At 51.3% G+C, this 22,697-nt stretch overlaps 2 protein-coding genes across 29 annotated transcripts; one reads left to right on the top strand and one right to left on the bottom strand.

Moving 5' to 3' along the window:
* Positions 1-7,291, top strand: ATXN1L (ataxin 1 like). 2 transcript variants are annotated; one of them, XM_083794921.1, is made up of 3 exons: positions 1-133; positions 414-2,011; positions 6,526-7,291. In XM_083794921.1, exons 2-3 carry the CDS (start codon positions 524-526, stop codon positions 6,622-6,624), a joined length of 1,587 nt encoding a protein of 528 aa, XP_083651047.1. In that variant the 5' UTR covers positions 1-133; positions 414-523; the 3' UTR covers positions 6,625-7,291. The 2 variants fall into 2 exon arrangements, with proteins under 2 accessions (XP_083651047.1, XP_083651046.1); XM_083794920.1 differs by having other exon boundaries at positions 414-7,291.
* A 1,412-nt stretch (positions 7,292-8,703) lies between these two features.
* On the bottom strand, positions 8,704-22,603 carry ZNF821 (zinc finger protein 821). 27 transcript variants are annotated; one of them, XM_083794967.1, is made up of 8 exons: positions 22,460-22,550; positions 20,647-20,738; positions 18,409-18,602; positions 12,749-17,130; positions 12,091-12,233; positions 11,419-11,523; positions 10,326-10,492; positions 8,704-9,616 (listed from the first exon to the last, which is right to left on the bottom strand). In XM_083794967.1, the coding sequence occupies exons 4-8, from the start codon at positions 12,828-12,830 to the stop codon at positions 8,962-8,964; spliced, it is 1,152 nt and encodes a 383-aa protein (XP_083651093.1). In that variant the 5' UTR covers positions 12,831-17,130; positions 18,409-18,602; positions 20,647-20,738; positions 22,460-22,550; the 3' UTR covers positions 8,704-8,961. The 27 variants fall into 27 exon arrangements, with proteins under 27 accessions (XP_083651093.1, XP_083651091.1, XP_083651092.1 ...); XM_083794965.1 differs by lacking the exon at positions 22,460-22,550 and adding an exon at positions 22,096-22,422; XM_083794966.1 differs by lacking the exon at positions 22,460-22,550 and adding an exon at positions 21,923-21,951.
* Between the last annotated feature and the right edge of the window lie 94 nt (positions 22,604-22,697).

The following is a 22,697-nucleotide window of genomic DNA, read 5'->3' as shown; positions in this document are numbered from 1 at the left end:
CTTCCGGCGCGCGGCCGCCGCCGCCGTCATCGCTGCGCGCCGCGGCGCGGGGAGGGGCCGGGCCGGGCCGGGCCGGGCCGGAGGCGGCCGCGGGGCCGATGGGGGTCGCGGAGCAGGAGCCGGGCGATGGCGGGTGAGGCGCGGCGGGCGCCGGGCGGGCCTGCGGAGGCGGGGCGCGGCCGCGGCGCCTCGGGCCCGGCGGGGCGGAGCGGGGCAGGGCGCGGGGCGGCCGGGGCCGGTGGCTGCCGAGCGGGGCGGGGGCTCGGGGCTCCGCCGGCCCGCGGCGCCGGGGCCCGGGGCTCGCTCCGTCCGCGCGGCTTGGGGCTCCCCCCCCGCTCCCCCCGCGCGCCCGGGGCCCGCGCCCGGCTCGGGGCCGGGGCCGGCGCTCACGGCTCCCTCTGTTCCTGGTGCAGGTGAGGCGGCGGCCGGCGGCGGGGATCCGGGAGCCGGCGTGTGGCAGCCCCTGCGGGCGCCCCCATGAACGAGCGCCGCGGCCGGGGCTGCCGGGACACCGCGGGGCGCCATGAGAGCGGGCCACGAGCGCAGCCAGGAGTGCCTCCCGCCCAAGAAGCGGGAGCTCCCCGCCGCCAGCACCGGCACGGAGGCGGCACGGGCGGGGGGCGCCCAGGCCTCGGGCGAGGGCCCCGAGTGGGCCCGGACGGCGGGGCCGGGCCCCGCGGCCCTGCGCTATGGCCCCGGGGAGGCCGCGGAGGCGGTGGCGGGGCTGACGGTGGACCAGTACGGGATGCTCTACAAGGTGGCGGTGCCGCCCGCCACCTTCTCCCCCACGGCCCTGCACCCCGTGGTGAACGTGAGCCCCCTGACCCCGGCCTTCAACGTGACCTCGCCGATAATCCAGCACCCGGGGGTGCCCTACCCGCCCGTCCACTACGCGCAGATCCCGCCGACGTCCCTACAGCTCATCGGCTCGCATTACACGGTGCCCTATGCTGTCCCTCCTGGCTTCCTGCCTAGTCCTCTCCTGTCTCCTTCCACCAACCTCACCGCCTCTCACGTCCCCCACTTTGTGCCATATGCCTCTCTCTTCACGGAAGAAGCCGCTCCTTCCCCCCAGACTACCTCTCCTACCCACACCTTCAACAAATCTGCTTCTGCGGTCTCTCCTTCTGGCCAGATGCAGCACCATGCTGGGACCCAGCCACTAGATACTACGCTAGGTAGAATTCCTGTTTATTATCAGATGTCTCGCCTCCCACCAGGGTACTCAGCATATGAGACGCCCACAGCAGGTGGAAGCCCAGATTCTCCTCAGCAAGACAGTCAACTGAGTTCAGAGGTAGCTGCCGCCAACGGTGGACAGAGACATCTGGAGCACAATGTGGTGAGGAGGACCAGCGAGGCCGTGGACTCTGGCAGCAGTAAAGCCGAAGACTGTCTGCCAGGGGCTGCAGTGGGATGTGTGGTTGATGGACAGTTTCTTTCAGGTTACCAGACGCTGAGAACAGAGGTCTCTGTGCCAGCTCACAGAAACACCCCAGACACTGACCTGGAGGTTCAGAGGGTGGTGGGGGTGTTGGCATCTCAGGATTATCATGTTCTGGCAGCCCAGAGGAAAGATGACCCAAGCCCTTTAAACCTTTGCCATAGTATCCCTGATCAGCAGGGGGAGTCAAAGGACGTTTTGAGGAACACAGTGGAAAGGGCTGCTGCTGGGAAGAGCCAGTCCAGGAGTCCGTATGTCGTATCCCCTGAAGAGATGGTTAGACAAAGACAATTAACCAAAGGAATGGTGATAGCCAACGGCAAGCCAGTACTGGTTCCCGTTGGATCTGAGCCCATCAGGTCTTCTGCTTCAGAAACCCTGGTGAGGCAGAGCCCAGACGTGCAGGCTCGAGGAAGCGTGCTCGAAAAGGACCTGGCACAGCTGCAGCCACCCAGCTCCTCACACTTGCCCTCTCACTTCATGAAGGGAGCCATCATCCAGCTGGCTACAGGAGAGCTGAAGCGGGTAGAGGACCTGCAGACTCAAGACTTTGTTCGCAGTGCGGAGGTGAGCGGGGGCCTGAAGATTGATTCCAGCACCGTGGTGGATATTCAGGAAAGCCAGTGGCCTGGGCTTGTCATGTTGCATTTTGTGGTTGGGGAGCAACAAAGTAAAGTGAGCATCGATGTGCCCCCAGAGCATCCCTTCTTTGTCTATGGCCAGGGCTGGTCCTCCTGTAGCCCGGGGCGGACTGCTCAGCTCTTTGCTTTGCCCTGTCACAGGCTGCAAGTGGGCGATGTCTGCATATCAATCAGTTTACAGAGCATGAATGGCAACTCTGCTTCTCAGGCTAACTACCCTCTCACAGATCAGTTGATATCTACTAGGGAGAGATCTGAAAGAACTGCTCAGGGGTCCAGAGAACCGTCTGACAGAGCTGCTGAAAGGAAGAGCCAGCCAGAAAGGGAAAGTGCAGCTCAGAGCTCTCACGCAGAACCCTCTCAGCCTGAGACTGTCACTCAGCACAGCTGGGCAGCCCCAGGCTTCCAAAGATACAGCACGCAGGCAGAGGAGCCTCGGCCCTCTCTGCTCCGTCCCTCTTTCATTCCCCAGGAGGTCAAGCTGTCTATCGAAGGGCGTTCTAATGCAGGGAAATGATCCCTTTGAGGTTGTGAGCTAGGGCATGCCCTCCGGGTGAGCCTCACCTTCACTGGGTGGAGAAATTGCACACGCTTTGTGGCAGGTTCACCAGCAAGGCTGCTTTCTGCCCTGCAGAACTGGATTTATTCCAATTCAGTGGCTGACCAGTTCCTCTTGGGGAATCGAGAGGACTCCAGTGCCTCAGGGAGCAGCAACAGGCTAGCTGGGGTAGAGAACAGGGACGTGCTCACGAGCTTGCGATGAGAACATTTGGAGGCTGGGGCTTTCTTGCACCTCCCTGAATAACTGATACCCTGCAGGGCAGGGTCTTAAGTAAGCATTCAGGAAAGGTGGAGAGATGGGAAGGGCAGACGTGGCTTAAGGTAGCAAGTAAAATTGCTGAAGATATTATTCCTCCTTTTTCATGATGGGGAGAGATGGGTCCCCACTGGAGTTTAGGGGGCTCTACTCCCAGTATCCCCTTTCTTCACACATGCACTTTAAAAGGACCGTTCACCGATGGAGCTCTTGAGGGCAGGACGCAGATGCTTCTCTGATGGTTCTGTTTAATGTCTCTTCCACTGAATCCAACTGCTCTTTCTTCTTGCAAAGAATGTACAGAGATTTCCATGAATCACAGAAACTCAAGAGGAAGGACCAAAAGGATGGGTTTGGGTACAGGTGAATAGGGAACTTGAGCACTTGGGATGGGACACGGGATGGGAGATGTCAGTTTTCTGCTTTGAAATATTTTTGTTGTCCCCTAATTATTGTAATATTAGTCACCGAATCAAATATTCCTTCCCATGTTAATAACCTTAAAAACAAAATCTCTTGGGCTTAAGGCTTTTAAGGCTTAGTCTATGGGTGAATGGGGTTAGGTTTTGTTTTATTTGTTTTTGTTTTGTTTTTTGAAAGCTGGAGTCAGATATATTTAGCATTCTCTAGTGAAGGATGGAAACACATCCTTCTGCTGTGAGAAGACCGAGACTATTTTGTAATTAAATCAGAAGAAAACTTAACGGATGGCTAATTATTCCCTGCAGGCAGTTTTCTGAATAAACTCTAAAGAAACAAGCATTTGTGCATGTGCAGGCAAAGTACAAAGCTTCAGCTAAGTACAATTCCATGAGTAATGTAGGGACTCTAGGGATCACAGCGTCATAGGGCATTGCTGGGTGTTTTTCTGTTAGTTGTTCTAATGCTTCACTTTGGAGTTCCTCTGTAGAACAACATGGTAATATCAAGAGTAGCCTTCTTCACAGTGAGATCTAACACAAATGTGTATTAATACCTCATTATGGTAAATAACACTCCATTCAAGTGAAGGCTCCTGTAGTTACACTAATTTGCCCTCTCTGATGGTGTGTTATGACACTGGCTCTAACTGCTTAGTTAGAATAAAAATGTCGCTATTTTGTTGAGGGTAAGAGTCTTTACTGACTTAATGTGGATTTAAGTATTTGCTGTATTAAGGCGCCCATCATTGTGCTAGGACCAGGCTTTTGAGGATTTCTTTTCAGCGTGCAGATCCCTGCTAGAGTCCTGATGATGCTCCTGATGTTAGTGTACCATTTTCTGTCTCCCTTTTCTCATCTTCCTGAAGTTTTCTGCCAGGCATGCTGGACTGCTAGGGCTCTGCTTCTCTCTTTCCCCGAATGGCTTTTGTGTCAGCACTTCTTGATGATGTAGCTGTCCTCCTGGTCAGCTTTTGCAGTGCTGGTGTCTCAGGGTTGGTCTGAATACTCTCCAGAAGCGGGTCCTGTAACCAACTGGCTTCAGTTGGCTGCGTGACAGGGGTTTTGTGCAGAAGTGTTCTGCAAGCGAGAGAGTCTCCAGAAAGGTTCTTCCATCCAGGCCATTGATTATGATTTCCTAGCAAATCGCTAGCCATTTCTGTTGCCTTTGACATGCCTGCGCCGGGAGAACAATTGATTTTCAGGCCTTAGTTAAGATATGCTTTGTTCATGCCTTCAGTGTTTGTGCCTCACGAGGCTTTCTCCAGGGTGAGGATGCTGCCCGTGTCACACGTAGCTTCCCCAGGATCACAAAATGCTTGTGGTCTCATCAACTGCATGTGGAAATGCACAAGGTCACAGTGACACTGTTGTGTGAAGATTCTGCCTCCTTCGATGCGGCAGCTGTGGGAAGGCTGCTCTTTTCATGGCACCGGTTGTCAGTGGAACATCCCCGCCTGGGCCCAGGTGCCTGGCCTCATTCCCATGTGTGTTCTGCAGTCGCTGTTCATCGGACTCTCCTGCACAAAGGCCTTGACTGATGCTGGTTAGTACTTAATGCTCAGGATATCCCGGGTCTGTGGCCAAGAGCAGAAGACAGAGGAGCCCAGCTTCTCTTGCCTGCTCTTTGTGCGGTGCATGCAGAAGAACTGAGAGCTGTGGCAGGCAGCTAAGGAAGGGATCTTGCAGAGGTGTGGCCAGTGAATGCGGAAGGGACGTTGTGTGCTCAGAGGGAGTGTTTGCGCAGCTGGACGGTGCAGAGCCCTGGTGTGCCCATTCAAACATGGAAGTCTCTGTCTTAGAGGGTTTGGAGAGCCTGCCTCATCTCCCGTGTGTTGCCGTACTCACAGAATCACAGAATTGAAGGGGTTGGAAGGGACCTCGAAAAGATCATCGGGTCCAACCCCCCTGCCAAAGCAGGTTCCTCACTGCTGTACAAAGCAGGTACTCACTGCTTCTAGGTCTTGGCCGCGTGGGGCGGTGGTCTGAAAAGGCTGGTGTATGAAGCAAGATGCTGCGGGGCTAGAACAGCTCTGCCCGGGGCAGCTGGGGCATTGAGCGGGTGCTCGTCCTGGTGTTTCCTTGGCTGCTGGCTTGGCCACGCATCTGCTGAGTGTGGTTCTGAGGTCCGTGGAAGAGGCCAGGGTGTGTTTGTCCTTCGGGCTTCTGTCCAGGCTCCCTGTGAGTCCCATTGTTGAGCATGTTTCAGCTGCCAGTTCTTCTGTTCTCTGGAAGCGACAGTTTGGGGCACATCTCATGGAGGAGGCATTGAGAATAACTTGGGCATCTGGCCGCTTGCCCCAGGGACTGTGGGCAGGAGGGGAGCACTGGAGGCCCTGTAGCCCAGCCAAACAGCACTCATAATCACTGGAATCTTTCTTTACTGGGTTGGACTGTGTTGCTCAGCTCTGGTGGTGGCTGTTGGGTTGAGTGTTCAGGCTCTCTCGAGACGGGGAGTGTGCGAGACAGGTTCTGCTGTGGGCAGGAAGGCTGTGAAAGAGCCCACAGAGGAGGCATTTATTTCTTAGGTTAACAGGGATAGGGGGAGAGAAAGCCAGGAAGACATTATGGAATGAGCTGGTTATCCAGGCCTTTCTGCTGGCAGAGATGTGACAGGCTTCTCGGAAATACACTGTTTTCCTGCTGCTATTGTGAAGGGAGGGAGAGCTGCAGTCTGTCCTACCTGAAGGAGGGGGCATCCTGGCCTTGGTCTTACCCAGCTGGCACGGAGGCTGTGGGAAGAGTCTGTAGGATGCAATAACGGGTGTCTGTAGCCATCTGTCCCATCTCCTGAAACATTCCTTGGGTCAGCTGCCCATCAGAGGCCAGGCCTGCTCCCAGGCCATGTGTACACTGTTCCCCCAGGAACACAAGACTTGCTCCAGGTGACGAGCGCTCATCACTACCAGACTATGCAGAGGAAGCTCTGTCTGGAAAGGAGGAAAGCTGCAGAGGTGCCTCTGCCTCTCCTTTCCAGCAGGTGCGCAAGTATAATGCACTTTTCACATTAAGTGTCCCCATCCCTCCTGTCCCCACCCCACACTTGAAGTCACTTTCCCCAGTAGAGAACTAACGATCCTTGTTACTCAGAAAAACATTTTAAATGAAACTACAGCAGCTTGAGTAGCCCAAATGCTAGTTCCTGCCCACAGCGGTCCATGTGCCTTTCCCTAGCGTCACTCACAACTGCTCTTTGCCTTTCAGGCTGTCCCGGGCCTGAAACTTTGCAGAAGCTGCTCAGAAGGCCACGAATGCACATTCTGTACAGAGTTTGGCCCAGGGTATGTTCCGTGTAGGGCTTAAAATGCTGATGGTCAAGACTCCTCCATGGTCTTCACATCTGTCCATGGAGGACAGGACTTGCCCCGACATCCCAGGCTGCTGCCACCCCACCCCGCAAACGCGCCGTGCACGTTCTGGTTGCTTTTCGCTTTCGTGGCACCTTAGAGCCAGGGGAGGGTCTGCGCATGCTAAGCAGAGTAAGGCATGTGGCACTGGGGGAACTGGCTGGGCTGCCCTGAGGCAAGGAGGTCTTTGTAGATAAGTGCTGATCCCTCAACTATAATCCCAGTTATGTAATGGCTGTATTAACATGTAACCGACCGCATTGTATCTAAAGCCTTAGAACTAGTCAGGTGCTCCCCTCCAACCTTGCTCCCACCCCATTCCTCCTACCTGATCTTTAACAAAGCATTAATAATTCTAAGGATAATCTCTATTTTGTTGTGCTTTTTTTGTAACTGTTTTAAATAAATCAATTTGTACTGTATATTTGTACTTTTGGTGAGATCCTTTTTCCTGTTTTACCATTTTAAGTCTGTACTTGCCTACACACAGATTGTATTTTTATTGTTAATGCTCTTATGAATATTGCATTTAACTCGTTGACTCTGTAAACACAGTATATATCTATATCTATATATATATCTATATATAAACCAATAGCTTTTCCTTTGGTGTTTGAGACTTTTTGCTCGTCTGTGGCATCAGTGATTGTTTGAATGGGGGTTCTCTGGTCTTACACAGTGATCTGGAAACTGTGACAAACACAAGGTAAAGGCTGACAGATAGACTGTAAGCTGTAAGTCTGCGTTCAAATACTTTTGCTTTTATGTGATCTCCTCGAACCCCTTTGATACAATGGTCTTGTTAGTAAATATTGCTTGGAGTAATCATAAGGTGCCAGGGAGGTTGCGGTAAAAGCAACCTCAAAAAAGTGTACAGTTAGCACAGCAAAGCTATGTCTCTGCTGGCCAAGCAAAACACACAACGTAGGGTAACAGCAACTGCTGCAAAGAGCAAACTGTCGGCTTGAGTGTGAAAATGAACAGAGGTAAGAATAAAAGTGAGATCAGCTCACAGAACAAAAGAGGATATGGTAACATAGATGGTAACAAGGTAACATAGAATTGAATAGATCCTTGCCAGATCTGGTGCCTTTTCCCAAAGAGAGCAAGGCAAGGATGGCTCCTGGAAATCCAGACGAGAAGATAAAACAACTTCTCTAAGTTGAGGAAACAAGCTGTTACAGTGGCATGTTAAAGAGTGTAGGGTTAAAAAGATTAAAAGCTTTTTGTAGCAAGGGCTCACAAGACTGTCTATAAGGTTAGTTTCATGTCATGAAAAAAATGCAGCATCGTGCACTTCAAATGCAACTATTTTAAGCACTTAAGCAGGACTTCGAAAGAGTTGCAGCAAAAGTTTTTCAAGCTAAATAGAGGGAAAAATCAAGTTTCTAAGTCACTGAAAAGTGGCTGGCTCTGTCCTCTCTCACCTCCCTTCAGGTATTTCTAGACATGGACAAGATCCCCCTAACCATTCTTTTCTCCAGGCTGAGCAGTCCCAGCTCTTGCAGCCTCTCCTCAGAGGAGAGATGTTCCAGTCCCTTTGTGGCCCTTTGCTAGACTCTCTACAGAATGTCTGTGTCTCTCTCACTTGCAAACCTGAAATGCTGTTTAAGTGAAAATTACCTTGTTCATCAACTGGCAAACTGCTCCTTGTTTGCTTACATCGGTCAGCCTTTCTGTTATTGTTTATACGAGGTATCTTAGCACAGGAATTACTTCCTCTTAGTTTTTCCATGTATGCTACTGCAAACAAGCACATAGAAATAGCGTTAAAGGGTGTGCGCAGCCATTTCCAGGAAGATGGCATCCTTTTTTGCTTCCTTTTTATGGACACAAACAGTGAGGTATTTATTCCTGGAGGAGCAGTGGACTATCAAAGTCCTCAGCTCCATAACTTATGCTGCTGTAAATAAGTTCCTTTTTCAGTGAGGCAGGCTTTTCACCCGTAGCAGAACTGTAGCAGCCCACACCCATGCACGCTGCAAGGGTCCAAGAACAGGACAAAGTACAAAAGGTAAAGAAGGGGACTAAATAAATGTGAAACATTAATTTATTTTCCCACTGTTCACAGGCTGTGGCTGACCCCCACAGCCGACTGTATCCTCAGAATCTGCTTCCACCAGGGCTACTTTGGCAGACATCTCTCAGCGCTGTTCTCCTCCTATGTTCAGGAGAAAATTGGAACCATCTGTGGGGGAGAGCTAGCCAGGGACCCACAACAGCCTCCTGAGCATAGAAGCCTGCTAGTTTGCCTGTGACAGACGCGGCAGTGGTGGTAGTCTTTGGCTGCAGCTCAATGTAGCGTACTGTTGCTCTGCTCCTCAAAGGTCATTTTGCCCAGCAGTTGGCTCTCCAGCTCCACATTGCTCACTGGCAGCTGGAAAAAGTTCATTTCAGCTGCCAAAGCTGCCATGGCAGAGGGATCCTGGCCAAACTGTGCCCGGAGCATCATGTCCATTTTCTCCAGGCGCCGTTTCAGCCTCTTGGCCTCGCGTTCCCGGATGAGCCGGGCCTGCCGTTTCTCTGGGGTCTCGTTTGCACGTTTCAATCGCATGGCTTCCCGGTCTCGCTGCAGCCGTCGCGCCCGCTGTTCATCTGTCTCTTGCATGCGCTGCAGGCGCTTAGCTTCTCGATCCCGCATCCGTCTCACTTCCCGCTCCTCGGGAGTCTCATTGTCCCGCCGGCTCTTCTTGGCTGTGCGCTCCCGCTCCAGACGCTGCAGCCGCACTTCCAAGGGCTCGTTCTGCCGACGAAGCGCCCACTTTCGCATGCCAGGTGTCTGTGCCTCCAGCAGCTTGCGATACGCAGCACAGTTGTTGCACACTAGGAGGATGCTCGCAGGATACACAGGGGTGTGAAAGGCAATGTCCTTCCCCTCGACACTGGAGGGGCCCTCGCTTTGTGGTGCGGGCAGGCGATCTGCACTGAGCACTTCTGGCAGCTTCTCGCTGGAAAGCAGAAAGTGCAGAGCGTTAGAGACTTGGTGCTGACAGGAGAGGCCTCATCTCAGACTGACGGGGAGGCTGCAGTGAACAGTACCCCTGCTAGTGCCCATGACAGAGGCCTGTGCTAAACCATCCCTGCCCACAAACACATCTGAATACCTAAAACCAAGCAACATCATATACAGGGGTAGGAACAGGGTTAGCCCAGAGCAGTATCTGGGTTGGAAAAGTGCAAGGGCAGGAATTAACCAGCAAGCTGCTACTCCCCATCATCTCTGGATTTCTCCATTCCCTATTCCCCTAGTCAGTGAATAATCTTCCACCAGGCAGGACACGAATGAGGAACATTTCGGTTTCTGCCTGTAGTCCTGCTTTGGAAATGAGGAACTCATCTGGGCAGCACAGACCCTGTCTGATGGACTGCTAAGCAAGGAGAGCAATGATTGTTCTGTGACAAGAGTCTCAGTGCTCTCTGAAGACTCCTACTTCTTCACAGAGCTAAGAAACACCCTTTTAGCAGCACAGCTCATGGAGATTTTCGCAGGTAATGTGGAACTGCAAGGAGGAAGCGATCAAGGAAATCTCAGTCATTGGGGGTGTTCACAACTGGCCTTTACTAGGGCATAGACATGATTCCTGTGTCACTTAAGGCAACCCACCTAATCTTTTTTGTGGGTACCCTAGCCCACTCACCAGCCAGGGTGACCCTGACCTGTTGAATGTGGCGTGGCTGGTGAAACGTGCTCCACACACTGCACAGTTTGACAGCTGGTCCTCTGAGTGGATCAGGAGATGTCGCCCAAGGGATCCTGGTGAGCTGAGGGCTCTGCCACATACAGGACACATGTAGCTCTTGGCGCTCACCACAGCCGCAGTGTGCTGCAAAACAACCACTAGGTTGTTAGTTACAAATTGCCCAACTCCCTGCCCAGTTTGAGGTGTGCTAAGAAAATATGGCAAACCATTTAGTTCAGCCTCTTGGAAAAAGATCATTTAACCACTAAAACCTCTGGCTTACAGCTCCTAGACTAAGCACAAGACATTTGAGATGTCACAGATCAAACACCTTTCTGCAGCTCAACAGCAGTGCAAGAGAAACAAATAGAGCCAGAACACTCAGATCATACGACCTGACCCTTGTTTTCAGAAAGACATCTAAGTAGCTGGTGTTGCTAGAAAAAGCATGACTACACTAACAGTAGGCAGGATTCTGGGGAGGGAAAGCTCACTATGATGGTAGCTAGAGACAGTCAGCTGGTGCAGATAAGTGGTCAGTTCAGCACTGCTTCATTCCTTCTGTTACATACTTTGATGTGCGGTGAGGAGAGTACTGACAACAAAACCTGTAAGATCCCAGCATAGATTTCCCGCAGTACTGGAATTGTTTCAGAGGAAGAACTGCTGTTTCCATGGATAGGAACTGTGATAAAGGGACAGAATAAAGAACCAAGTGATCAGGAGGAGGGTTCCTTATTTCACTGAATGACGTAAAAATTGTTTCTGTGTTTGATCTGAAAGAACTGTCTTGTCTCGGCCTGCCACTGCTTGCAGTGGCTGCCTTGGGATGGAGCTGTGCTCTCCAGCTGTGCAGACTGGTGCCTTGCTGATTCTTTCACCCAGGACTCCCTCTGGACTATCTGCTATAAACTTCAGTCACATCCTAGATAGGAGGATCTGTTCAGTTCTGTGACTGCAAAAATCAGAACAAAGTCGTCCCATGCCCCTTGCCCAGGGCTATTTCTGAATTTGGGACAGCTGAGCAGCTTAAGACCAGAGACATCCCCCCATTTGGAACCAACCCCTACCTGGTACACGTGAGCAATGAGCTGCTCTCTGCTTCCACACTCCAGCTGGCAGAGGGGACACTGTGACAATCCCAGCATGGGGTCAGCATTCAAACTCTCAGGAACCTAGGGGGAGGGAAAGACACCTTGGTGTAGGGCACACAGGTCTTCACACAGCCGCCCCACTCTCCCTTAGTATCTAGTCAACACCTGCACACAGGCCTCACCCAGATCAAGTGCTGTGCCCAGTCCTGCTGGGGCTGGTTTGCTGTTCTCAGTCTAAAACTTCCTTTATGTATCCTCCAAGCAAAAATCCTGCTGTCTCAAGAAGCAAGAGAAGCCTCATGGCCTACACTCGCACCCATAATCTTGCCAGCACAGTGGCTCTGGTAGGCAAGGTCTGCTCCGTAGCACAAGGGAAGGGGGGATCAGTCAGAGAAAGGTACCAGAACTGAAGGAGGTGGACAGACTGCATAAGCATCTCAGCAAGGCAGGAGAATAGCAGATTGTCTCCTGTTCCTGGCAGCCCAAGACCACCTCACACCATTTCCTCCAGTCAGGATATACTGTTTGGAGGAAGTGAGAGTGGGGACACGGAAAGAAATCATAATGAGGAGAAAAGATGTGTTTTCACCCAGCGCCCTCCCTTCTTCCTGGGAACTTTAGGTGAGTGTAGTGCCAATACACACTTGCCTCATTGTCTCTCATCAGTGGGGTTCCAGCTGCAGGTTTTTCTGCATTCTCTAACTCTTTCTTCACTTTTATCATTGAACCATCCTCTTCGGAAGTGTGGGAAGAAACTTCATCCTGGGTGGTTTCATCATCATCACTGCCACCTGAAACATACAGAGCAGTTACTCCAAGTGTCAGGGCCCTGAGGCCACTAATAAACCTTAATTGTCCGGACAAGCCTCATCTGGGGCCATCTGCTCACACCCACTGACCAGATGCTTCATTTAAACTCAGGGGAGCTTCAATACCCAGAGTGCTGCATGGAGTTCCTGGGTCTGTCCTGTTAATTGGCCTTGCTTGGCAATCGCTGGTCTGTGGACGGAGCCCGTTGCTGTCACCACCCTGCTCTGGTGCTGTGGGACTGCACCCTAGTGGTGAGCTGGTTGCCCAACCTGCGCTGTCGTGGCCCTTGGCTCTAGGCCCACCTACCCTTAGGGAGCATTCCTGCTCTTGTTGGCTCATGCGGAGTCCCGCATAAGAGCCAAGGGCTAACCCAGAGAAGGAGATGAATAAGATGGTCCCTAGAGGACCCCCACAAGCTGTGCTGCACCTAGCCTCAGCCCTCAGAAGAGTCTCTCCAGTCCACTACCTTGCAATTACTGGAAGGGGCAGAACTCACTGCTGCTGGAGTCATGGTCTTGTAGCGGATGAATGGCTGGCCTTTGGTCCCCAAGAGGTCCAGGAAAGCTGTTTTTCATCATGGCTTGGCGGGCTTGCTCCTCCAGCCCTGCAAAGACTTGCTCCCCTGGCAGCCACAAGGACAAAGAGTCAGACTAGTGTTGTTCCATTGTTTTTACCACAAGAGCTTACCAGAAATGCATCAGGTGTGAGGTGGCTCACCTGCACTGCGCGGAACCTCTGAAGTCACCTTTCTGAAAGCATTTAAGTAACCTCTCTGCTTGCTGACCCCATGACACCAGCATTCTGTACCTGCTGATGCAAGTGTAGTCCCTACGTCTAGATCAGTCTTGCTAAGGGAAATGTTGGGTGTCAGGCTGGTCTCTAGGTACTGTTTCTATACTGCTCTGGTGACATGTAAAAAAGCCTGCAAGACTCCACATACCTGCCATATGTGCCCAGGTGACTTTCTCTTCTACCAGACAAACTACCTGCCAATAGAACTGTAGCACAGCTGTAGGTGGGGGGAAGCCACACAGGGATGATAACAGTATCCCAAATCACGTATAGTGTTATTTGGCTCTTCTAAGCCATTATGCCCTATTTCCTGCTATTACAGGCAAGGTGATGGTACTGTGACAGATCAGGATATTTAGAAAGCAATTCAGTCATGTTAGGATCTGGGAAAACACAAACATTAGTGCTTGTATGATTCCCAAATTAGGTTAAACTAATTTTTAAATACAGCCTGTTTTTCTCTCTGTATTCTCCTTGCAGTGTAACAGCATGGCAAACTAAATCTGCATGCTTGCCTTAATTGTGGTTTTCCACAGTTTAATCACAACTTCTATTCAAACCCTAACTTTTCTCCGCTGACAGTATCTGTGTTTCCTTATCATGCACTTCCACTGAAACATTCTCAGCATTAACTCAATTACCATGCTGTATGTTTGTGAATTTCTTTAGTTATTAGAAAGTTCCTTCATAGCTAGGTAGATAATTAACCAAATAAAATGCTAGCTACCCTACATTATTTCTAGGTATTTGGAGAGAGCAAATTGGTGGGGAGAGAGGGGAGGGAGGGATCATTAGCTGAATGCCCTGTGCTATGTCCACTACAACACACTGGTGGCCCGGTAGTTAGATCATCATCAGCTGGATCACCAGGCAACAGCCCAAACCATGGCATGTCCTAGACGTTCAACAGATGTTGGCTGTTGCCAGAGCAGCGTTAAGTTGCTACTATGCAGCACCTGCTTCCTCTCTGCGGTCCGCTGGGCTCCTCTACAGGGTAAGCAAGCACCCATTCACATTAAATTCCCTTTCCTCTCTGCACTATTCAGTGGTTCTTTTTTCTCATCCATTCTACAGACAGAATGCTTCAGCAGCCTGAGGATTTGTAGATAGCTATTTGATATTGATAATATATTGCTATTATTTTTCATAATTTACACTTCTCCTTCAGGACAGGAAGACTTTTTGTTTGTTTGTTTCCTTGAGAAATTTGCAGAGAAATAATCTCTTCCTGAGTGCCTGGCATCTTAACTGCTTTCCACAGTGGTGCTAAAACCAAGGGCTGTCCCTTGCGTGCTGTCACCACCTTCTCTCCCAGGAGGACTGGGGACAAGCTGCCCCTCCAGAAGGAGCTGGTGCTCAGAGCTCATCTTCTTCCACTTACATGATGGATAACTTGCTTCACTAACTTGCCTTGCCCAGATAAAATAAATCTCAGCGATACTTTATACGCTTAAAACAGAAAACTAAGGGAGTGAACCCAGAAAGCTGAGATGCTTGTTTAGGATAGCTTAAAGTCTGCTGCATTGGAAGACACTGATAATTAGTACCTCAACTCAGCATGAGAACAGGTGACAGCAAACACATTGAAAAAAAGTGATTGCTTCAGCTCCTCTGAAAGAAAACTTCCTACAGCAGTCTCTGCTAGGGAAAGCTTCCAGTTCCGTAAAGTCAACCATTAATATTTACATTAAAACAAACAAATTACTTTGTTTCATATGTAGTTATAACTTGCTTTTATCAGTGGGTGAGCTGTGAGCACTTGGGACAAGGTGCTAGAGTTCCCAAAGGGCTAGCTTTTGGATTAAATTTATCAGCTGTTTTTTAACTCTCAGGAACTACTCAAAGCATAAATGCAGAAATAGTATGGAAGATGCAGTGCATTTTTAACATAAAACAAAGAAGCCAAAGAGTAGCTTTTGGAATAAAATTGCACCTTTTACTATAGGTCCGCAACTGGCATCGGTGTAATCAGGGAATTTCATTCTTGACCCACTGAGAGAACACCAGTCCTGTTATAAGGACGGGTGTATTCCCACGTACTAAACCGTTTCAGCCAGCTTTGCCCCAGATTCATACTCACACTGCCTTTCTGGTGCTTACCTCAAAATTGCCGGCATTGCTTTAAAGAGCAATAATTTACAGAAGATTTCAAAGACCTTCAGAAGTTTCACGGAGACTGAGGGAGAGGAGTTTGAGTTCCCACCATCCCCATGGAGGTTTCCAAAAGCATTTGAAGGCTTTTATCATTCTTTCTCAGAAACGTGAGAAAGGTTTCTGTAGAGAGGACTTGAGAACACAATCCGCGTTGGCTGAAGAGAGGTGCAGGAGAGCACCCTAAATCTATCTGCCACTGAAAGCAGCAGGCACTATGATGAATGCTGGGACACGTGCCCACATTGGAATGCATTCCAGTGCTGAATGGTTTTCATAATCTGGAGCATTGCTTTTATGTCTGGACCACATTGGTGGGACTGAGATACAGACTGTACAAACAGCAGGCCCTATAGAATTATGGTGCCTCTCCAAGAAGCAGATCTCCACGAACCACCAGGTTAAGAGCCCAGAGACAAAATAGCATTGCAAGTCAGAGAGAATGTATGCTGAAATGAGGAAACCCATGGTATGCAGGACAGATGTGAAACTATGGTGGAGGATGTGCTACCTGTGACAATTACGAAACAGGACTCCAAACATTACCACAACTACTAGTGGAAGCAGTTACACGTTTGTTTTCTTTTCCCTTTACCCTTCCAGATGGCTTTCCTTTCTACTGAGCAGCAGCCCAGAGTTTAATGGCAGGAAAATTCCTGCTCAGATACACAGACCACATGGACAGGCTGCAGTGTCACGATTTTAAAAATCCGTGATCTTTAGAGGAGACGACTGAGGAGACTCTTCTGATCAGTAACGCTAACACCGATCACAACAACCAAGAGAGCGATCGTGTCTGCCAGTGGACTTTCTGTACAGTGTACCCAGAACCAAGCTCACACTGATTCAGTACAGTGCAGAGAACTTTCAGCTTACAGCCAGAAACACAAATTGTTAACCAAACCAGTGCTGTTAGCACTCAACATCTGGTGCATTCTCCACTAGCCTGTATCTAAACGGCATCATGGGACTGGGAAAAACAAACTTTTAAAAACTCTTTCACTTATACAAAATTTCTTATTATATTAATATGGTCTCCAAAGGAACTTAGAGAAGAGCGTTTAGTTCATCTACTGATAGTCTAAGTCCCGCTTCAATGAAGCTTTAGAGCTGTAATGTTTGATAGGTACAGGGTTATGTTTTTATTGTTTCTGCACACACATGCTCACATACAGACACTTATACCCCCACCTCCACCCCCTTTTGAATACATTTCCATTTATGTGGAAAGGGAGTAAGACAGGCAACAACTTTAGGATCACCACTATCAGTAAAGGACATTATGCTCAATATTGAATTCACAGACTCTTCTCCAGAAGTTTCTTTATTAAATACAAAAAGGGCTGCAGGCTGACCACAACACCAAAACAAATCACTGTATTTGTTTTACAAACAGCTAGAGATGTAGGACAGTGAAAAAATCATACAAATGCCTCTGCTTTGCATTCCAGTTCTCCTCTCCATAATCCTGTAAATGAGTGGGATGCCAGGAGAGCAGCTGTGGAGGTAGGGGGCAGCCCTGGGGTACTGTGTAACAGGGGCAGTTATGACTGCTAGGACCTGGTGGTGCACCAACTTTGCAGCAGCCAGAAATGATTTTTTCCTGAGCCCTTTCCTTCTTGAACTGTATGAATGCAGGATAACTCTCAGGTGTTCTGGAAAATAAACACACAAACAAACAACCTCACCCCCAAATCCACAAAACAAAAATAAAAAGAAACCACATCGTTCCCCTGTCTTCCTTCCTAAACAGAAAAGTCTCTCAGAGATGAGCCACTTTGCTCCCTCCTTGTACATCAATTTAAAGTCCCTGTTCATGTAGGTCTTCTCTGTGTTCCTTTCCTGGACCTGAAATTTGCAAGTCTGTCCACCACTGTGGATCTAGTCCACCTGCCCCATCGCTATTCTGGGTTGTCCATATTGCTGTAGTGGTTACTGAAATGAAAAACAACAATTGAAAGAGTTAATAACCGCAGCCCACAGAGCCCTTTAAGAACCAAGGATTTTGATGCAAGTAACAATTTTTGCTCAGTTTTGAATGCTGGGTGCTATTTCTTGCAAGATACTTTCTTTTCTAACTCGGAATATTATAGACAGCAGAATTCAAGAAATACTGAAGAGCACAGAGTGTGTGCGTATCAGAGGAAGAAGGAAGGAGATAGAGGATTAATGGGACATTGGGACCATGCTAAATACAGCTAGGAAATGTCCATTAATTTGATTTTAAAAGGCTGTTCTGAAGAGATCTAAAATAAGCACCACTTGCAAAGGGTAGAAGCCACAGAAAGAGAAGCAGCTCATGGGACAGCGGGGAGAGAAAATAAAAGCACGCTAATACCTGAAGCAGAATTCTTGGCAAGCTCAAGAACAGTGGAGTAACCCATAACAGATGGAGTGACAGTGCAGCAATGGATGGGCTTGAAGGCAAGATCAGATGATTAATTGCTTAGAAAGATTTTATACTTTTACACTTTTGAGTCTGGGAGAAAATAAAGACTGAAATGGACGAATGAAGATATCTCCACAGGAACAACATGACTGTATTTCATTTTTCAATTCAGTGCGAAATGGGCAATGCAGTAAGTATATTCCAGTATTACAGTTTTATTTCTTACCACACTGTCAGGTGAAAATGTTTTTCATGCACCACGTGGCAAAACAAAATTATATTGTTAAAGCCAATTATGTGCTGCAGCCCTGCCAAAGGGAAACAACTACAATGAAAGCTGTAGATGGACCGGCTATCACACACAATGATACATTTACGATAACAGTAATTTTACTGTTGTTTATGTACTATTTTGAATTTCTTTACACATCAACTTCTACTTAAAATGATTTGATCTGTAACAACACAACTTCCCAGCCAGTCACTGCATGCCAAAGTGCTTCTGTGCTAAGTGGGGTCAGCAGTCCCTGTTGTGAGAGGAAGGTCAAACAAGGGCCATGCCAAGCCTGGAAAGTAACCCTGGAAAGAGGTGGCATTGAGCAAGCCAGGGGGAGGAGACCGTAGCTGTTGCTTGCCCAAATGAATCTGAGAAGGAAGATAACATGGAGCAGCCAAGCAAGGAAGAAGTGGGCACCATCCTCCCATGAATTTGTCCAGTTAGATATTCACAGTAGCATTTATGCGAATCCAAAAAGCACTTCCCCAGCCCCACAGCCTGCCAAATCAGATCCCAATTGCAGACAACTGCATAAAAAGCTGCATACCTGCTGTCCCTTTTATTCCTCTCCTCCCAACCATTTCAGTCCCTGTGAAGAAGTCTCAGTAACGTGCCTGCTATGTCTCAGCCTGATTCCTCATTCTGCTGGCTCACCCAGTTCTTGGAGATGATGTTCTCTCCGATTTTCCTCGTCATTCACCAGTGCACTGGCATTTCTGGGCCCTCCAGATACACAGCAGGCTAGGTAGACAGAGAAGTCCCAACGATTTGGTGGTGTTCATCATAAGACACACAAGATTTCCATCCCAAGGAGGAGACATCACCACTGTAATTTTCTTGTATCTTTCAGTCCCTTTATTTTCTTGTGATCCTAGTTGCTGCTTGTGATGACTCCTATTGAATAGTTTGACTGTAGCTAATGCACTGCATGCAAAAGTGGTGAACGGGTCCCAGGTTTCCTCTCTCTATGGCCTACCTCATGCCCGCCAGTAGCCTTTTTGTCAGGTGGTTTCCCCAAGACTAAGGCTGGTGATGACTTGTATTGCAGATTAAAAACGCAACGTTCAATGTGAAAATGCGACAACTGAACTCCATAGCATGTACAGTCCTGTACACAGCAGAACAAGCTTCCGAAGAACATAACCATTATGCAGTGGAGTACAGAAGAGAAAACAGCCCACCTAAACACCACGGAAACTCCACCTACACCTTTAGAGCTGTCACACCCCTTGGTCCCCATAGATGAGGGACCATAACTCTACACCAGAGGCGGCAACATAAGTGCATGCTTTCTACAAGTCTAATCTAAACAGCAGTAGTAGTATCTGGGCACTCTCAGAAGCAAATGTGTGTGGACACAAGTGTTACTGGCATTGCAGGAGAAAACACAGGACGTCTAAAATTTCTCTAATGAAGACAATTCCAAGCAGACAAATCAAAGCTATACTCCGCCCACTGTTGAACCCAGCACACAGAAGCAGGAATGGGAGAGCACGAGTCAGCACAGCTGCCAAAAGTCACCTCTACATCACCCTTACGCTAGCCACCAAGGAGTTTTTTCAGCTCTCCCACACCCACCTGTTGTTGCCTATGGGGCCTTCAAATCCCACACAGAGGTAATTCTCCCCAGTACGCTCAGTGTTAGGTTACATCATGATGTATTTTCCTCTAACAGAGAACAGCATGCATAGGTTTCTGTTGCCATATCCATACATAAAGGCACCACAGAGAAACACACAGAAACGTGCAAGCCAGCAGCATCAGCAAAGTAAGGCAGTTGCTAGGGCTGCAGCACTCAGCTCTCTGTCCCACAGTCATGACGGTTACCACAGCTTAGCAATAACCTAGGCCCCCTCATCTCATCAGCCTTGCTTTCACATGTCTACAGAAGTGGAAATTTGTTTTCCTCATTCCAGCTCAGATTCCAAGCACATCTCCAACTACAAAGCCGAGTAGTTTCAAGGGCATAGCTTCAGACCCTCAACTTCCCTCTGCTGTAGTCAGTCAAACAAAAGCTGTGTATGTGCAGATTCCCCTTTGCAGCTGAACATCCACACAGCTGTCTCCGAGCTCTGCTAACATCTCTCTGTAGCCTGCCCACAAGAAGTGCCGGTGTACAGCATCTTCAGTCCGTTCACTATTCAACAAATGCCAGGTTCTTGACAATGCTGGAGAAACAGAGTCTTGTCCTCTCAGCTCAGGACAAGTATCATCTGACAGATAGCATTTATCTGCCCACTGATTGACTTAACCACTGCCTATTCCCTGCAAGGAAAGAGCAAATGGCTTTATTTACATTAGCTGGTAGGAAATTGAGGTACAGTGAGCTTAAGTGACACGTCCATGCCAGTCTGCTTAGTCTGTGGTAGAACAAAGATCAGAAGCCAGGATCTCCAGGCTTTCAGCTGCACACAGACCACCCTACCTGGAACTTCCTTTCCCAAAACTGGCCAGAGCCCCAGAATCACATTTCTTAGTATACTAACTTGCACTTGTGACAGTGTGAACGCAAAGCAGAGCTACAGGCCCTGTGCATACACTCACCTGCATACCTTTACAGTGTCAATTGTTTGTTCAAGCCTATCCCTGTCCTGCCATGTCAGGACACAGCCAGCTTCCCTGATGCACAGAGCTCAATTTCTCTTCTTACAGGCCTAAGAGAAACCGTGAGTAACCATTCCCCCACAGACTGCACCTCTTTTCATCATTCCCCACCTCCCCTTCTCATTCCACAACAATCTGTCTAGGGCAGGGATCCCACGATGCTGTGTAACATAATACTCACAGTGAACTTTGTTAGGAGTGGTCTGTTTCCGACGGGACATGTTTCCCTGACCTGGGAGCACAGAGTGTTCGTTCCCTCAGCAGAGGGCTCACCTGAGAAGAGAAGAGCCTGTCACACACACCACTGGAACCTTCTGAGTCTCTGGCCAAACACAGCTGGGCACCTCAGGGTCACTCCCCATCCTTTTGCCTACAGGGCTCATTCTGCATCACCACAACCACAGCGCCGGCATCCAACACGATCCACAAGCATTTCACAAACCACCATGCATGGGCAGCCCCACCCATTTCAAGCAAAGTTACGAGCAATCTCGTACCTGGCATACAAACAGCTACGAACGCCCCGCTTCAGGAGTGACTGCGCTCTCAGTCTAAATTCCTTCCTCCCTCCCGTCTGCTCCCACGGCAGAAAAGGCACAAACCTAATCAAAGCCGCCACCAAACTGACCCAGCGAGAGGAAGAGGGGACAGCCAGAGAGGCCAGGCACCAGGCACACAAAGGAACCGTCTGCCTGAGGGATGCAGCTCCAGACACGGAGGCAGCCGCCGGCAGGCTGGCACAGCCAGCCCCAGGACAGGTCACAGCCCTGCCGGCACCCCACAAACAGACTGGCCTCACGGCCAGAGCTGAGGAGACCACTTGCAAGCAGGCACAGGCAAGGGGAGCAGCAGGGCAGCTCCTGCCAGCACTGCGCCTTCTGGGCAGCGGCCAGGCAGGGGGGGCGCACCAACCTGCTGCCCTCCCCTCATCGACCCCTCATCCCTCAGACTGACAGGGAAGGAATCGATTCCAACAGTACCCTCAGACAGATGGACAAAAGGAGGGACCGAGCACATTCACCCCAGACATGCAGACGGACACAGGGACGCTGTCAGCCTCTGACAGACAGACAGACAGACACGGGGATGCTGTCAGCCTCTGACAGACAGACGGACACAGAGACGCTGTCAGTCTCCCCGGACAGACAGACACAGGATGCTGTCAGTCCCCTCTGACAGACAGACAGACACAGGATGCTGTCAGCCTCCCCTGACAGACGGCCAGGCAGCAGACCCAGCCCCGCAAACGGGCGCTGCCCCCCCGGCACACGGCCGGCCGGAGGAGCCCGGCCCGCTCCCCGAGGATGCGGAGGACGCGCGGGGGGACCCGGCACGACGGCCCGGCCGGGCAGACCGACAGACAGAGCGACCGGCCCCGCGGGCGGCGGCACCCACCCCGCGCCCCCCCCCGGGCGCTCGGGGACCCAGCCCCGGCCCCGCCGCCCGCCGCGCCTTACCCGCGCCGCGGAGCCGCAGACAGACAAAGGGCCCGCGGACGGACGGACCGGCAAGATGGCGGCGCCGCCAGAGCGCGCGGCGCGGGCACGGCCCCGGGGAGCCCCCGGCCCCGTCCCGGCCGCGCCCTCCCCGCCCCCCGGGAGGCCGGCTTCCCCCCGCCGGAGCGGCTCACCTGCTTCTCATGGGCGCGCCTCAGCCAGCGGGCGCCGGCCGCCCGGGAGCGCCCCGCCGCGCGCCGCTCCTCGCGGGGCCGCCTCGGGAAGCCGCCGCCCGCCGCGGCGCGGGCCGCCGGGGTGCCGCCGGCCCTGCGAGGTCAGACACCGGGACCGCCCGCCCGCGGCTCGCGCACCCGCCTGGAAGCCGCCCCGGGCCGCGGGCGGTGACGTGAGCCCCCCGCCCCCGCCGCCGGCAGCCCCCGGCGGCCCCGCTCCCCTCCTCGCCGCCCCGGGCGGGCACGACGGCGGCGCAGCGCCGGGCGCCCCCGCTCGCCGCTCCGCCGGGCCGGCTGCCGCGACCGCCGCTGCCAGCGAGCTCACCCCGCCCCGGCTCCCGCCCGGCGCTCGGCGGGGAGCTGCACCGCCCCCGGCCCGGCCCCTCCCTCCGGCAGGCGCCGCCGGGCCCCGGCGGTCCCGGACCCCGCGGGCGGCTCTGCGGGGCTCCGTGCGGCCGCCGCTTCCCGCGGAGGCGGGGCTGCCGGCGCGGGGCCGGCCGGCGGAACGCGGCGCTGCCGGAACCTCTGCGCCAGGGGGGCGGGTCCCGGCGGGCGCGCGTCGG

This window comes from Anser anser (assembly GCF_964211835.1).
Source record: "Anser anser genome assembly, chromosome: 11".
NCBI classification, from domain to species: domain Eukaryota; kingdom Metazoa; phylum Chordata; class Aves; order Anseriformes; family Anatidae; genus Anser; species Anser anser.
This window is presented reverse-complemented; position numbering and strand designations above follow the sequence as displayed.